The sequence below is a fragment of the Marmota flaviventris genome, chromosome 3, assembly GCF_047511675.1.
Source record: "Marmota flaviventris isolate mMarFla1 chromosome 3, mMarFla1.hap1, whole genome shotgun sequence".
NCBI lineage: Eukaryota > Metazoa > Chordata > Mammalia > Rodentia > Sciuridae > Marmota > Marmota flaviventris.
In genome coordinates, this window is record NC_092500.1 from 84,875,819 (window position 1) to 84,890,500 (window position 14,682).

General features: G+C 38.8%; 1 protein-coding gene across 2 annotated transcripts in view; it reads right to left on the reverse strand.

The window, feature by feature from the left end:
• Window positions 1–2,509: 2,509 nt before the first annotated feature.
• Window positions 2,510–14,682, reverse strand: part of Sspn (sarcospan) — a 33,955-nt gene continuing 21,782 nt past the window's right edge. The window contains exons 1-3 of one of the 2 annotated variants that reach the window (XM_071610048.1): window positions 12,501–12,532; window positions 11,571–11,657; window positions 2,510–5,241 (exon numbers count right to left, since the gene is read on the reverse strand). In XM_071610048.1, the coding sequence (XP_071466149.1) occupies window positions 4,876–5,241; window positions 11,571–11,627 (423 nt within the window). In that variant the 5' untranslated portion in view covers window positions 11,628–11,657; window positions 12,501–12,532 and the 3' untranslated portion in view covers window positions 2,510–4,875. Of the gene's footprint in view, window positions 5,242–11,570; window positions 11,658–12,500; window positions 12,533–14,682 lie in introns of those variants that run through there. The other variant, XM_027934261.2, reaches the window with a different exon arrangement.

The following is a 14,682-nucleotide window of genomic DNA, read 5'->3' on the forward strand; positions in this document are numbered from 1 at the left end:
GCATTATGTTAGAATTTAGATGAAAAATAAGAGAAATGTCTCAGGCTCTATTTCTGCCTGGGAGAAGAACTGAGAAAAGATAAACACATTCAAAAACATCTGCATACAGAAACCAACAAAGGGATCAGACCAGCCCAAAATTATGTGCATTCTGTGTCTAGCAATAAAAGTTGGTGCTATCTTATTTTAAAAGCAAAATTTCTTTCTGTTTCTGGTGTATTAAAGTGATTTCACAAAAGGTGACAACACAACAGAGCTACTTTTCTAATTTGATGTGGGAGCAGAAACCTGTATCACTGAGGAGAAGCTTCGCATACTACATAGAATCCGCTAGAGAAGGAAGAAACCAAATGTGTACTAAGAGCTCTCTAGGAGACCATCTTTTTGCTAAGTGCTATTTCATTTAACCTTCCCCATGATGCTGTGAGGCAGTTAGATTTTTCTCTACTTTACATATGAGGAAACTAAAAGCCAATGGCTTGTCCAAAGTCACACAGGCAAAAAATGGCAGCCAGACTTCCCAGCCTGGAATCTACAGCCCCAACTCAAGGACAGTCAATCCAACTTGCAGAGTATGTCCTAATTTGTTAGCTTTTTCTACAAGCATTCTACAAGCTTTTCAAACTAAACAAAAAGAACCACTGCATTTTACCACATAATTAACTCTTTCAATGAATGGCCTCAGAGTGGGCAAGCAGAGGTCTTCAAATTCCAACTTGAAATGGAAAAGACTCAAATGTGTAACTCTCAGCATGTATCTAATTCTTTAGTCCAGGCTTTATTTGTCATTAGATCATACAAACTAAGAAGCAACATTCCAGGTACCTTTCAAGAGATTTTTTTTTTTTCCTGGTTCAGACTCGTTGCCTGGGAGTCATTATAATCTTGACTTCTGTGATGGAACAGAGTCCCCAAATAGGGACAGTCCCTGGGACAAAAGAGTCAAAATGATATTGGGTCTTGTGGATTCCCAGGCCAGATTTTTTTAAGTAAACACTATCCTGAGAGATTTTGTGTGCATCAGTCACTTTGGAGCACATCTCAATGCAGTGTGTCCAGGACTATGGAAATTTTATTAATAAAGGAAATCTGCTTATACACAACACCTTTAAAAACCTCAAATGTGTAGAGACATTTGGTATTCTATTCACTATGTGATCAAGACCAGAAGAATAAACCACAACTCCAAAGTAAGACACTATTATTTTTGAAGGGAATAAAAATCACTTGATAATAAAGTACTAGAAAATCTGGGGAAAAAACCAAATCAAGGTATTTATGTCAAAGGCTAAACCATTAAGACGAAGATCCAAATGAATATTTCCACTGTGAGACTATTTGTCCATCGTATATCCCGAATATACAGTGCACACCCAAAAACGTGATGAGAATTTTGAGTATGGTAAGAACTGACAGCAGATTTACAGAAATGATGGCCACATGGCTATAGTTCAGAGATAATCACTAGAAAATATAAAGGCATGTTTTAGGTACAGAAGCCATTCGTTTTGCAGGGCAGCTTTTAAATTGATTTTTTATTATTTTTCAGTAACCACAGTTGTCCTTGAGAATCTTCCTTGGACACCCTCTATCCTAGCCTTTACTACAATTTTATAAACGTATGCCAAATCTACTGCACGTGAGAAGAGAAGTACAAGGATATCAAAAGATCCTCATGCCTTGAACAGGAATAGAAAATGCCTATATAATGGATTCTTCCTGTCAGAACAACACTCTGATATGTGTGGCTGGAATCCCCTCCGAAGAGATCATCCACACTTTTAATCCAAAGAGGAAAAAAAAAAGTTAGGCCTGTTACTTGACTACAGTTTCTAGGGCCCTGGTGTAGCTGTATTTTTAGGCTTGGCTCCAAGGCTCTGCCTACACACATTTGGATGGCGCGAGGGAGGCACAGATGGTGGTCACGTGAAGGCACAGACCCATCCAGTGGGCTCCGTGACAAAGTCTGTACATTTAGGCTGCTGTATTCCTCCTATTTCAAGTACTGCCAAGTCCCGGCTGTTTCCCTTTCTTTCCAAAGTCTTGATTCATTTAATACTCCTGAAGGAGGTGGGAGAGGAGGAGGATTGCGCAAATCTTACTGTTGTATGGTTTAAAAGAGGAGACAGTCACCATCTTGGCTCCTTGTCAGATTTTCAATGTAACATTTTGCTAAGTATAAAGCTGTGTGTCTGTTCCTTTCCTGTTGCCCTTATTGTAACTTCAATATTTGCAAAACATAACATCAAAATACTTCAAATCCAGCCCAAAGCAGTTTGTTATTCATGCAACACAATTCTTACACATATCAATATACAGCAAGCTCTCAGCAAAGGAATCTTTTTTTTTTTTTTGGTTTTGTTCCTTCTTTTCATTTATATTTTTCTCTCTGGGGATTTAAGAATGATTTGATTCCACAATAGCAAAATCCCCACTACACCACACACACACACACACACACACACACACACACACACATCTCCTGAGTATTTAACATACTAATATCAAGCTTATTACCAAGTCAGCTTTTATTGGTTGCATTATTTATACAAAGGAAGCAAAAAAAAAGCTAAAGTTTTTCTACCATTTGGAATACCCTGTGAATCATTTGAAATCATAGAGCACCTTAATTGATGTGTAGAATCTCAATATCCTAATATAAAAACCTGTAGTGTTTGCTATAAAAAAGTTGCTAAAGGTATTCAGGATGTGCTTCCAGGGGTGCCTGATTCATGGTAACTAGCACTAACTCAGTCCTTTCTTACTCTTTGAAGGGCAACCTGGAACATTCTAGATTCTCTGTCATTTTCTTCTTCATGCAGCAAACATTATCAAAAACCAAAATGGATTAAGTTATTGAGATTTTTCTTAACAGGGCACAAAGGACTTTTCAGGTTATCCTCAGAGGCTTGGTATTCTGTCAGTGAAATTTTTGTGTATAGTCAATCCTGCTCCAGACTCTTAGCCATTAAGCTCTCCAATGTTCCTCCTTGGCCTGACCTACTGGGTAGGAAGGCCATTTGTAAATCAGGTCAAAACATAAAAAGGTTTTAACATCTGTTAATCAAGTGATTTATCTAGAGAATATAAAAATATATTTACAATCCTCTGTGACTTTTTTATTTGGATATTTATGTTATGCAGACATTGACACAATTATCATAAGCAATGAAATTATTCATCTATCCTCAAAGAATCTATTTGATTTTGGGGTTGAATTTTGTGATTATTAAAGCATATCAATAAGCAATGCAGAGAGGTATATTGAGCTCAATCATTACCTTGCACTTCTCTTTCAACAGAGTGTACTAATAGAGAAAGTTCTTGATAGCATTTATGCTGCATGAATTTCCATTTTGAACTCCTTTTTGAAACAATTATATCATTCAAAAGTTAATAATAGTGATGATGATGATGATGATAATAATAATAATAATAACAATAATAGCAAAAACAGAGCAAAGTCCCCTATCACAGGCTACTTGTTTTTAATCATTGTCAGTCAAAAACAAAGTAAAACACAGCTGGTTACAGTGGAAAATGCCTATAACATCCACTACTCTGGAGGTGGAAATGGGCTTTTACTTGAGCACAGGAGTTCAAGTCCTGCCTGGGCAAAATAGTGAGACCTTGCCTCAAAAACAAAACAAAACAAAACAAAAAAATCATTGGACATATTTCTCAAATAAGCACTTCAAAACATTGAGTCTTGAAGTTCACTATGCATATAAATCAATAATAGGATTATGTATCAACTACAGTTTTATGAATAGAACTCATCTGCAGTACCCAATCTTCCTCAAAGGTACTCAGTTGCCAAGAGAGATACTTTTCAACATATCACAAATGTGCCATTTGTAGAACATTTTCTATGACAAATGCTCTTGTTTTTGTTTAAGTGAGTGCTTTTAATCTATTAATAATTTTTTTTCTTTGCTTATAATGCTTGGCTTTCAAAAAAAAAAAGAAGATCTTTAGGCATCTTCTCTTGTGAGAGTAATTTTTCTTAACACTGACAGTGCTGCCTAAGTACAGCCAGAGCTCATTAAATAGACTTCTGAGCATAATTATAATTAACAATTAGCAAGAAATTAGTTTTAATGATTTGTTTTAGATGATAGAATAGAAGCATAATGTAATTATTTTTAAAACTTCTACATCATTAAGAATACAACTACCACCACCTTTCAATTATTGAGAAACAGATGATCATCCAAAGCATTCGGAGAGTGATCTACTCACACAGCCAAACCCAGGGAGCTAAAAAGGCCACCGCCCCAGCCCAGGTGGTTATAATTATTTAGCCTTTTGCAAAGTCTCTTCCTTTTCTACTCTGATTTTGTAAAGCTATTTCATGCCTTGAAGACATCTCTACCAGGGAAAACAAAAAGATTTAGCCTGGACATTTGGCTCTTCCTCTACCCTGCCTTTCTCCAAGACACCATGAGAACTGTGGTTCAAGGTGGCAAGGACCAGAAGATACTACCCAGTCTAGCAAGTGGCCCCAAAGTGCCAGTTCATACCACCCAAACTGGACTAACAGGAAAGAAGGTTGTATTGTAAGTCAGGGATAAAATGAGTGTCAGGAATAAACGCCAGACTGCAAAAAAAGATCTGTGCCCTTCTTTCCCGGTTCAGTGTTCTTTTAAATTCTAATATTCCCAAAACTCAATCTGGATTTGTTTTTTCTCAAATGAATTTTAAAAATGCAATAGAAACCTGAAGAAATGCTCTTTTGTTTTCCTGAAAAATATAAAAATATTCATTTAGAATGACGAATAGTATTTATCGTCAAACTTTTCTTTCTAAAAAAACATTTTGTTTCCACCTCAGCTACTCCATGTGCTGTTTTCTTTCCACCTCTGAGCAAGACTATTAGACCTTTTGCTGTTGGCCTTCTGAAGTTGTCAGAGAGCACATCCTGACACCCACATAAAAGACCTGGTACCTATGTTTCCACATCACAAAGCAGGCCAACAAGCACACAAGGCCGCAGACCAAGTTCAGCACCATCTGGACGAGTAAGAACAGTTTGAAAGTGTCAGTGACGCTGGTACAGTCAGTCACATCCCGGTAAACAAAGGTCCTGCTGAGCGGCTCTGAGGAGGGCAGTTTGCACTGGCAGGAGTCAAGTGCAGTCTCACAGGTAAACCGTTCGAGCAGCGAATAGTGGTGGGCAGCAAATGCCACGGCCAGCACACAGACGGTCAGGCCCAGGGCGCTCAGCACAAAGTACAACAGCTGCAAGAAAGCAGAATAAAACCTTTCTGGTTACAAAGAACATGGGATGACTATTTGCAAAGCTAATTAATTAACATCACTCTTTTTTCTTCTCTCTTAGGAAGTTCTCCGATGGAAGGGCTGTCTCCTCAGAGACACAGCACCCAAGACATGGAAATAACTTTCGTGTTGATTTATTAGCAAGCAGTCCTTAAACTCTGACCCTAATACCATTTGCCATACAGATGTGGAGCCCTTTCTGCCATACAGAACTGAGCCAACTGTATTAGCTTCGTTGTGGAATGGTTGACGTCTAGATGTAGCAAGCCATTTAAAATAAATTCCAAATCAGATAGCCATTCCTGGATGACATATTGGGCTTATTTTGAAATCAAGAGCTGCTGATAACAAGACTAGGAAGTCAAGAACAGTTTTCTGTAAGGCAAACACTGTGTGGGCCAAAATTATCAGTAATTGATCAACTAAAAATACAGGTTAATGAAAAAAGACTGTTCCATGTGGTGGCTGCCATACTACGTCCATAAAAGCCAGGGACCCAAGCAAGAGTTTACTGGGAGAAGAAAATTATGGCTCCAGAAGGCAGATGACTTGATGTTAGCTTCATCCCTCATGTTCTGCTAAAAAACATGTAGTTCCTGGGAGTGAAAATAAACTCTAAATAGCTCCCCAGCCCCCAAGGCTCTGAGCACTGTTAACCTACTTGTTAGACTCAGGATTGAAAGTGGTTTACGTTTTAATTCTTCTGCAAAAGAACTGTGGAACCTCAGAACATTTGGCTTACTTACATCTGAAATGTTTTGATCAAAAATTGTTGGTTCCCACTGACATGGCCACAGCAAAATCTCTCATACAGGACAAGAAACGTTCTTGTGATTAGACTCACCTACTGGTAATGTTTCTCTTAGTGGTCCACCTGCTGAGAATCTAGAAAGGATCAGACTTTGCAGACCTGGGAACTAGCATCCACAGTTTGTAGTTTAAGATTTATGTTACCACAGTCCAAAGTCGCTCTTTAAAAGGATTAGTTCTGGTGAATGGGGACTCCCCAAGGTAAGGTTAGTTCCAGTCATTTTTTCAGATTAAAGTAGCTCAGAAAAGATTATGCCCTTCTTCCACCTCCAATTACATGTCAATTAAAATAAAAACACACATAAAATATAAAATATATGTATGAAAGTCATCTAAATGAGTGATTTCCCACACAGTGACAATTTCAAGTGTTTTCAAACCTTAAATATGGAATAATAAAATTTTTATTTAAGGTATGTGTATGTGTGCACACACATGGTTGCGGGTGCCCTAACCATGTGTTTCTGTTTGCCTGTGAAGAAATCTATCCAAGATCCCATACAGCTTGATTGGATATCTGAGGTCACTGGACGAGAGTGGAACTGGTTAAAATCATTTTTGTCTTAGTATATCTTAAGGAGTACATAAGTTTTTTGAATCTTCTCATCAAAGATAATCTTTTCAAATCATTCAAAGGGTTTTCAGATGTAACCCAAGTTAATCTTCATCTGTGAAACAGTTTATAGAAGCATCTTATATCTCAGGCACATAACAAGGATAATTTATAGTCACTGTGCTTAGTGTTCCTTGGAGGAAGTGAACCAGATAAATACAAAGTGGCAGTATTATAAAATTTAAAAAGGAAATATGTAATTTGCTGTATTGAAAGCAGTGCTTTGTTCCTGTCCCCAGTATATTTAGTGACTATATTTTATACAAAAATGGAGTCTTTGGGCTTAAAAGTATGGGTTTATTGTGTGCAGCTAATGGAACAGAATACTTGAAATGTTCTGGGTTGCTCTGAAATATTTAGACTTGGTGATCGACTTTAAACAGTTGATGCCAACAGGCAAACTGTGTTGGCCATGTTGTGTGAGCATACCATTGCAACTGTTCTGGCGCAGCCAGCAGAGAGCTGGGACCTATTTGCTTTGGGAACATCAGTACTTCATTCATAATTACCAGCAGAAAAGACCCAAGTTAAAGTGATAATTTCCTACTGGCTAGTCATCTGCTTAGTAGAAGGACCCCAAATGGAGTTTTCTTTTTATTGCCACCAATGAATGGAATAGGCAGATCTTGTAATTACCTCAACACACTCATAGACATACACCCTTAAATAGATTTCTGCAATACTTATTGGAGACAAAGTCCATTTGCTAAAATTGGAAATTTTATCTATTTTTTTTTCTTCTCAGTGCCTCTGGGTAAAGGATTAAGCCCAGGGCCCTTTTCCACTAAACCATATCCCCAGCCCTTTTTATTTTTTATTTTGAGAAAGGGTCTTACTAAGTTACTGAGAGGTCTTGCTAAATATCTGAAGCTGGCCTTGAAATTGTGATCTCCCTGCCTCAGCTACCCAAGTCGCTGGCATCATGCTCTACAGTTTTTCCTATTTTTTTTTAAGAGAGAGACAGAGAGAATTTTAATCTTTTTATTTTTCGACAGGCACAACATCTTTGTTTGTATGTGGTGCTGAGGATCGAACCCGGGCCCCAGGCATGCCAGGTGAGCGCGCTACCGCTTGAGCCACATCCCCAGCCCACTTTTTCCTATTTTTAAACGGATAATTTCTTGGCTCACAAATTTAAAGATTTGCACAGCAGTACTAGGTGATGGTTAAGAGCATGAATCAAGGAGCCAGACTGTCTGAGATAGAACTTGGCTGTCCCCTCAAAAGCTGTGGGTCCTTGGGCAAATTAATCAATTGATGTGCACCTGTGTTTCTTCATCTGTAAACTTGAATGACAATCATGATAGCACTGACTTCATAGGAATATTATCAGAATCAAAAGAGTTGACATCTGCAAAGGGCTTAGAACAGAGTCTGGTTCATAGTAGCACTGTTTAGGTATTTGTGAAATAAATAAACAAATTAGTAGAGAAGGGGAAGAATTGCCAATCCACAGGACCCTTAGCATATCAATGGTATTGTCTTTGTCTTATTCTCTGTAGTGTGGGAGTAACAATACATACTTGGCTTGTGGAATGGATGTAAACATTTACACAAGAACAGTGATTGCTCAATTTTAATTGAGCCTCTTAAATATGTTAGAAGCCAGCAAGAGTACAAGAAAAGCTATGCATGTCCCTTAGCTCCTTTGAATATGAACAAATTCACATACACCTAGTGCCTCCGCTTCTCCCACTCAGAAAAGCATCAGTAAACAGGAAGAAGCCACAGAATAGAGTTTCTTATCCATTTTAGGTCATAAATATATACTTGATCCGCTAAAGCCTGTGGGCTATATCTGCAACGCTGTAGCATTTTGCCTTCATGGCTTTAAACTCATCTGACAGCAACAAGCTTATGGGTTAGAATCCATAATTTAAAATCAAGTGGCTTGTTTTACCTACACAGCACGAATAACCATCAATGAAAGTGTGTACGATGACCTTGGGAATCCGAGCAAATATATCTTGATAACAGCCCCGCGCGGGAGGCATTCGTCTTGCGGGTGTCAGCCCAGCGGTCTGGCGCTCTGCGGCGGGCGGAGGCGCGGTGGCCCCGGGTGCTTATGTAACAGCAGCGCCTGGCGGGTCTCGCTCCCTCGCTCCTCCGTTCCCTGCCTCTCTCTAATTGGTACCCGGCTGCGGCTTTCAGGCTTTCACATTCGGTGACTTCGGGAGAAGGTGGTTCTGCTTCAATTTAATTACCTTCCCCGGTGGTCTGAATGGTAAAGTCCCCTCTGCACACCGCGCAAGAGCGGGCTGCCACAGAACCCCGGGGGCTTCCTAGATGTGGGCACGAGGGACTGTGCCCCGGAATGTTCCCGCAAGCACATGAACTCAACACATTTCTGAAAATTCAGGTGCGCCCCCAGAAATAGGGGCCACGGGGAAAGGCAGGAGGCGCAATCCACAGTAAGATGGACCGCCAAGCCCAGGGTTAGAAGCCAGGGAGAAAGAGGAAAGCACTGGTGGCATCCAAGACCTGCCAAAGGAAAAAGGTGTGTGTGTGTGTGTGTGTGTGTGTGTGTGTGTGTGTGTGTTCGCTCTCCCTGGCTCTCGCTCTCTCTGACCACAAGGAGATTGTCATCATCGCCCGATTGCTTGCCCTGGCTATCTGAGCATTCAACAGGAGGAAAGAAATTCTCAGACAATGCTTAAGCCAGGGTGCCAACATGGGGGCACTCAAATGCAATTGTGCTGGTAAGAAACACCTAACATGCATTTCATTTCTGCCCCCTCCTAAAAGGGAGAGGAAATCACTGTGCTCTGTTGGACCACTAGAAAACCTGGAGATGAGTGAAGCTGATTTTGGACCTGAAGATACTATAAGCCAGCACCTTAGATTGCTGGCAGCAAGCATCACTAAAGGTCACATTCAGGGGAAGAGAAAAGTGCCTCAGTATTTGTCAATGTCTGTCACAGGTGAAAAAAATTAGGTAACTAATGAGATCTTCCTAGTGGGAAATTCTCAACCTGGCTGACATTGGCAGTGACTTTTTTCTTTCTTTTCCTTTTTTTCTCCTTGCTCCTTATTTTAACTAAGGTGCAGACATTGAGATGCCTTTAGGGGTCTCTCTGAAAGTGAGGCATTTCCTTCTGCTGTTTTCTGGGATCATCTGTGAGGGAAAATGAGGGTATTGCACATAAATTAATGAAAACCTAGTTTAGGGGGTTTTTCACCTACTGAATTAAGTTCCTGTTATTTAACAGACCATTTTTACCAGGCTTCCTTGCTTGCTTCCTTCCATCACCAAGCCTTCTTTTAGTCAGAATGCAACAACAACAACAACAAAAAAAAACTTGAACTGAGGCTTTGCTCTATCTAGGCTTCTTCTTTTAAGGAAAGTCCTTAGACACAAAAAATAAAATTTTCAAATGTAGATATTTGTACCAAAATTCTAACTCTTCACAATTTTCTTAAAAACAGCATCTATTATTTTTTAATTAGAAAAGTGATGTCTCACTATTGGAGAACATTTCAAAATTGGAGAAAATTACAAAATGTTGCTCTTTATCCCTACACTCACGGATAACTATTTTTTATGCACAATTAAAGATAGTCTTTCTTCTGTGAAATCATATGATAATTTTTTTGTAACCAGCTTTTTTTCATTAGTTAATAAAATGTAAACTTTCTTTGTTCCATTAACTTCCTTTTTACATCATGATTTTTAAATTTTATTTATTTGTTTGCTTATTTGCAGTACAGGGATGGAATCCAGAGGGGCTTTACCACTGAGCTACATCCCTGGCCCTTCTTATTTTTTAATGTTGAGATAGGATTTCACTAAGTTGCCCAGGCTGGCCTTGACCTTGTGTCCTCCTGCCTCAGCCTCCCAAGTCACGGAATTACAGGTGTGTTCCACCACACCCAACTACAGCATGATTTTAAAAAGCATCAGCACTCTGCTCTTTTATATTAATGGCTTCAATTATACTACAGTATTCCAATACATCTTATGTTCTTCATCTTCATAATTTCCAAATAATATTGTTGACTTAATTTTATTCTAGTTGAGGTGAACAAAAGAATATCCAGTTTTTTTCTCTTTTTACATTTTTTATGAGTACATTATAGTTTTATATAATGATGGGATTTTTGTTACATATTTATAAAGTTTTTATGTTTTCTTATAGAAGAAAAGTAAATAGTGTGAATAGAAAAAAAAGCTACTGATAATTTTTTATTTTCTGCTATAATAATTGAGAGAAAATGTAGGAATTTGATTTCTACTAGCTTTGATTACTCGGTTCAGTGTTTATGTCCTTAAACTCTGAAAAGGAGGTATCTATGTTTCTCTTTGGAGAATATTCTGTTCATCGAAAATGCTGTGCATTTGAATTGAGTCCAAGCAAATTCACTGTCCTTAACAGAGAAAAAATTCACATAAATGAAAGACACACACACTTGCCAAGCCATGCATATCCCAACCATTGCCCTCAGACTCCTGGCACAGATCATTTGGATGCACCCAATGTACTTTTTCTGTCTCAGTGATCCCACCTACAAGGGGAAATGCACTTAAATTGCTTCTTTATTAAAATACTCCAAATAACCCCCAAGATATGGAAGTGGGTACTGAAAGAGCCACCTTTCCCTGGCCAAGTGTTTTGTTGAGCTGATGAATGCTCAATATTCCTTTTAAGGGCATTAAAGGACACACTTCACATGTTCCATGCCAGCCCAGCTCATGGAAATTAAGACTAGCATTACCTTTGGGTGCAGATCAATGCCCTCCTAAAACATTTTTTGGCCTGCCTGAAAATGTAATTTCTAGACACATCAGATATGCAACCCTTTAAAAAGCACTCCTTTATTTTATACTTGTTTTCTATTGATGATAAAGAAAAGAAAAATAACAACTTACTTTCATAAAAAACTGGATACATGTCCGTTCGTCAACTTGATATGAGACACAAAGCATAAACAAGCCCAGATAGGCCACTAAGCAGACCTGAAATGCAGAACATGGAATAAAGGATGTTATCAGGGCAAGTCATGGTTCTACTGACATCTCAGTGTCTTTCACTAGTAACATACATGTTATCAAGCTGTTCATTTCATTTTACTTATTTATATGTATTTACTTAATTTGTGGAACACAATAAAATCAATTTATTTCAATTTAGCTAGTATTTATTTTATCCTTTTGATGATCCCATGTACAAGGATGAATAAAGTTTTCTCAACATTAATCAGCATATAGTTCAGTACAGGCCAAAATAAATACATGCACTACTCTGTGGCAGGGCCTAATATGTCAAATACTATTCAGAGAAGTACAAAAAGTGGAAGAAGTTACATTGAGTTAGGCAAGACAAAAGGTTTTGCTCAACAAGTGGATTTGAAAATGGCCTTTGAAAGACATAACAATAATGGTCACTAACATTAACTAAACACCATGTGCTAGAGCTCTTCTAAGGGCTTTGTAGGTACTTCCTCGTGTAATCGTCATAAAATCTAGGTGCTATTGTATGTTGTAAATGAGGAAGCAGAGGCATAAAGCAAGTAAATAATGGAACCAGGATGCAAACCAGGTAGCTGGGTAAAAAGCAGCCACAGGAGCATGGAGCTGCACCTGCACCATGCACTTTGAAAGAAGAGCACAGTTGAATGAATAAAACGTAGAGAAGAAAAAGTAGGACCAAGATTTGAGGATGCAGGGCTGGTTTAGTAAGTCGTGGAGCTTCCTTGAAAGTTTTCAAACAGGGAATGACATGATTTGAGACTGTTTTGGGAAAATGAACAGTGATGTTGGGTGGGTTGGAAGAGAACATCAGGATTTTATTTTACTAACCTGAGCAAGATTAACATATCAGGTGGGTCAGAGCTCAGGGGATTGCAGGCAACTTCAGATAGAGCAGTGGAGGGAAAAGGTGTAGTAATGTATTGCACGACTGCTGGGAGGAAAGCAACTTCCAAGGTCTTGAGTGAAGATGATGGACAGAAGGTAGATGTGCCTCACAGAAAGGCTGGTGGGAGAAGTGGCGGCTTTGAGAAAATGCACTGATTCCGTTAGTTAAACTGTATTTTCTTTTTTGTGAACTGGAATTTTTTAAACTGTGATTTGAAATTTCTAATCAAAGTGAATCTGTTCACATTCAATTTTGGAAAGTTTAAAATGTTGCTAAAGATAGGAAACATAATGCAATAGAATTGCATTTCTAATAGGCACAATTTTCCTAGAGATAGATATTGGAGGGGTGGCTGAGAGTCATGGAGAAGTAAACAACTGATTTGGTAATATTCACAATCCCTACCATGGCCAGCTTCAAATCTTAAAATGGTATGTTGGCTTTGTATGTTACCAGCTCTACTACCCTATGATTGTTGGGTTTGTAGAACTGGGAACTTACAAAGCAAGCCAACAGCACTTTAAGGTAACACTTCTATTTTATCTTGTGTTAACACAATCAATAAATTGCCTGTGCCCTTATCTGTTCCCAAGTAGAAGGTTGTTCAGATTTCTACTAGACCATGAAGCCAAAATCCCAGCCTTCTTTTAATACAACCTGTTTCCAGGGTTTTCTGTTATTAGGACTCGATGCATGGTTTAATAGCAGTGGATAAAGTTTCCAGTGGAGAGACACAGCTTTAAAGCACGTGAACATGGCATGCACTAGAGAGGTGTGGATGGAAAGCAAAGCAGAATCCAGGGAGGCAGCTTTTCAGTAGAGGGCTGGCAGGTGAACAGGTAATGATACTGAAGTTGTTTTGTAGCTTATAATGTGCTAACATTTCCAAGTCAGAAATGAGGTGGTTTTTAATGTTTTTAAGCACATTAAAAAACTAGAAATTAAGGTACATGTTTAATAAAGCCTTGTGGATGTACTATGTATTCTCATAGTAAGAATTTATAGAATTGACACAACAGAGGAGAGACCTTCTTTCCTTTCTGTTTAATGGCAACAAATCAGATTGAAGGTTCTAAATCTGCTTGTATGGGGATTGTTATATCCCAAAGTATATTCCTCTTCTCCCTTGATAGTTTTTATCTGCAGAGGCATGGGACAAGCACATCTTTCTCATGTAACTGTCTTGGTCCCTAGAGACTACAGTGCTGAGGTTGGCAATTGCGAAGACTTTCCTCTTTGTCTTTACAAGAGACACATTTCCAATAATCAGGCCTAACTGACCAGCATCTTTAAAAATCAGATTCAATGCCTCTGCTTGAACAAAATTTCCCCTTTCAATAGTATCTAATTCTTTGTAGCCTTCATTTAACCTGGTTTCCAGTAAGATATTGCATAGAAACCCATGACCTCATTCTAGAGCATTTCATTTCTTCAATCGGAAGAAACTTATTGAGGATTTACAATAGCAGACCCTGTGCTATTGTATGACTGAGAATTGACAGATGAAAAACCATAGTTCTTTACTCCAAGGACAATCCCGCCTCCAAGGATCTCTTATTCCAGTTGGAAAAGAGAAAAGGGTGAAGTTACAATATAATCTAGGTACTAAAACCCCATCTGCTATGAGAATACACAGAAGGGGTGAATAACCTGAAGGAGACTTGGAGAAATGTCCTGGAGCAAGATAAGTTTCAAAGGATAAGCAGGAATTAGGTAGAAGGAGGATGTGAGGAAAGCTATTCTGGGCAGAAAGGGTACTAGTAGGTACCAAAGCATGGAGAAATGCACAGTAAGCATCTTAGGGCACAGTCAACTCTGCATTTTAGAATTGTCCTCCTGACTACGAAGAATGAAATGAATGGGGGTGATATTTGTGGAGGGTAGACCTGTAGGAAGCTATTCTTTTCCTGCAAGGAATTGATGAGCTTAGGTAGAGGTGAGGATAGAGAGATGGTAAGTTTGAGTGACAGTAAGGAAACAAAATCCATAGGATCTAAAGATGGATTCCATATCAGGGCTGAAGAAGAGAAGGATTAGGGAGGTGCTCAGCTGCTTACCTGACTTGAGCTGCCAGGTTTTGACATTTCATGAGCTACAAGACATATGAGGAGGAGCAGAATGAAA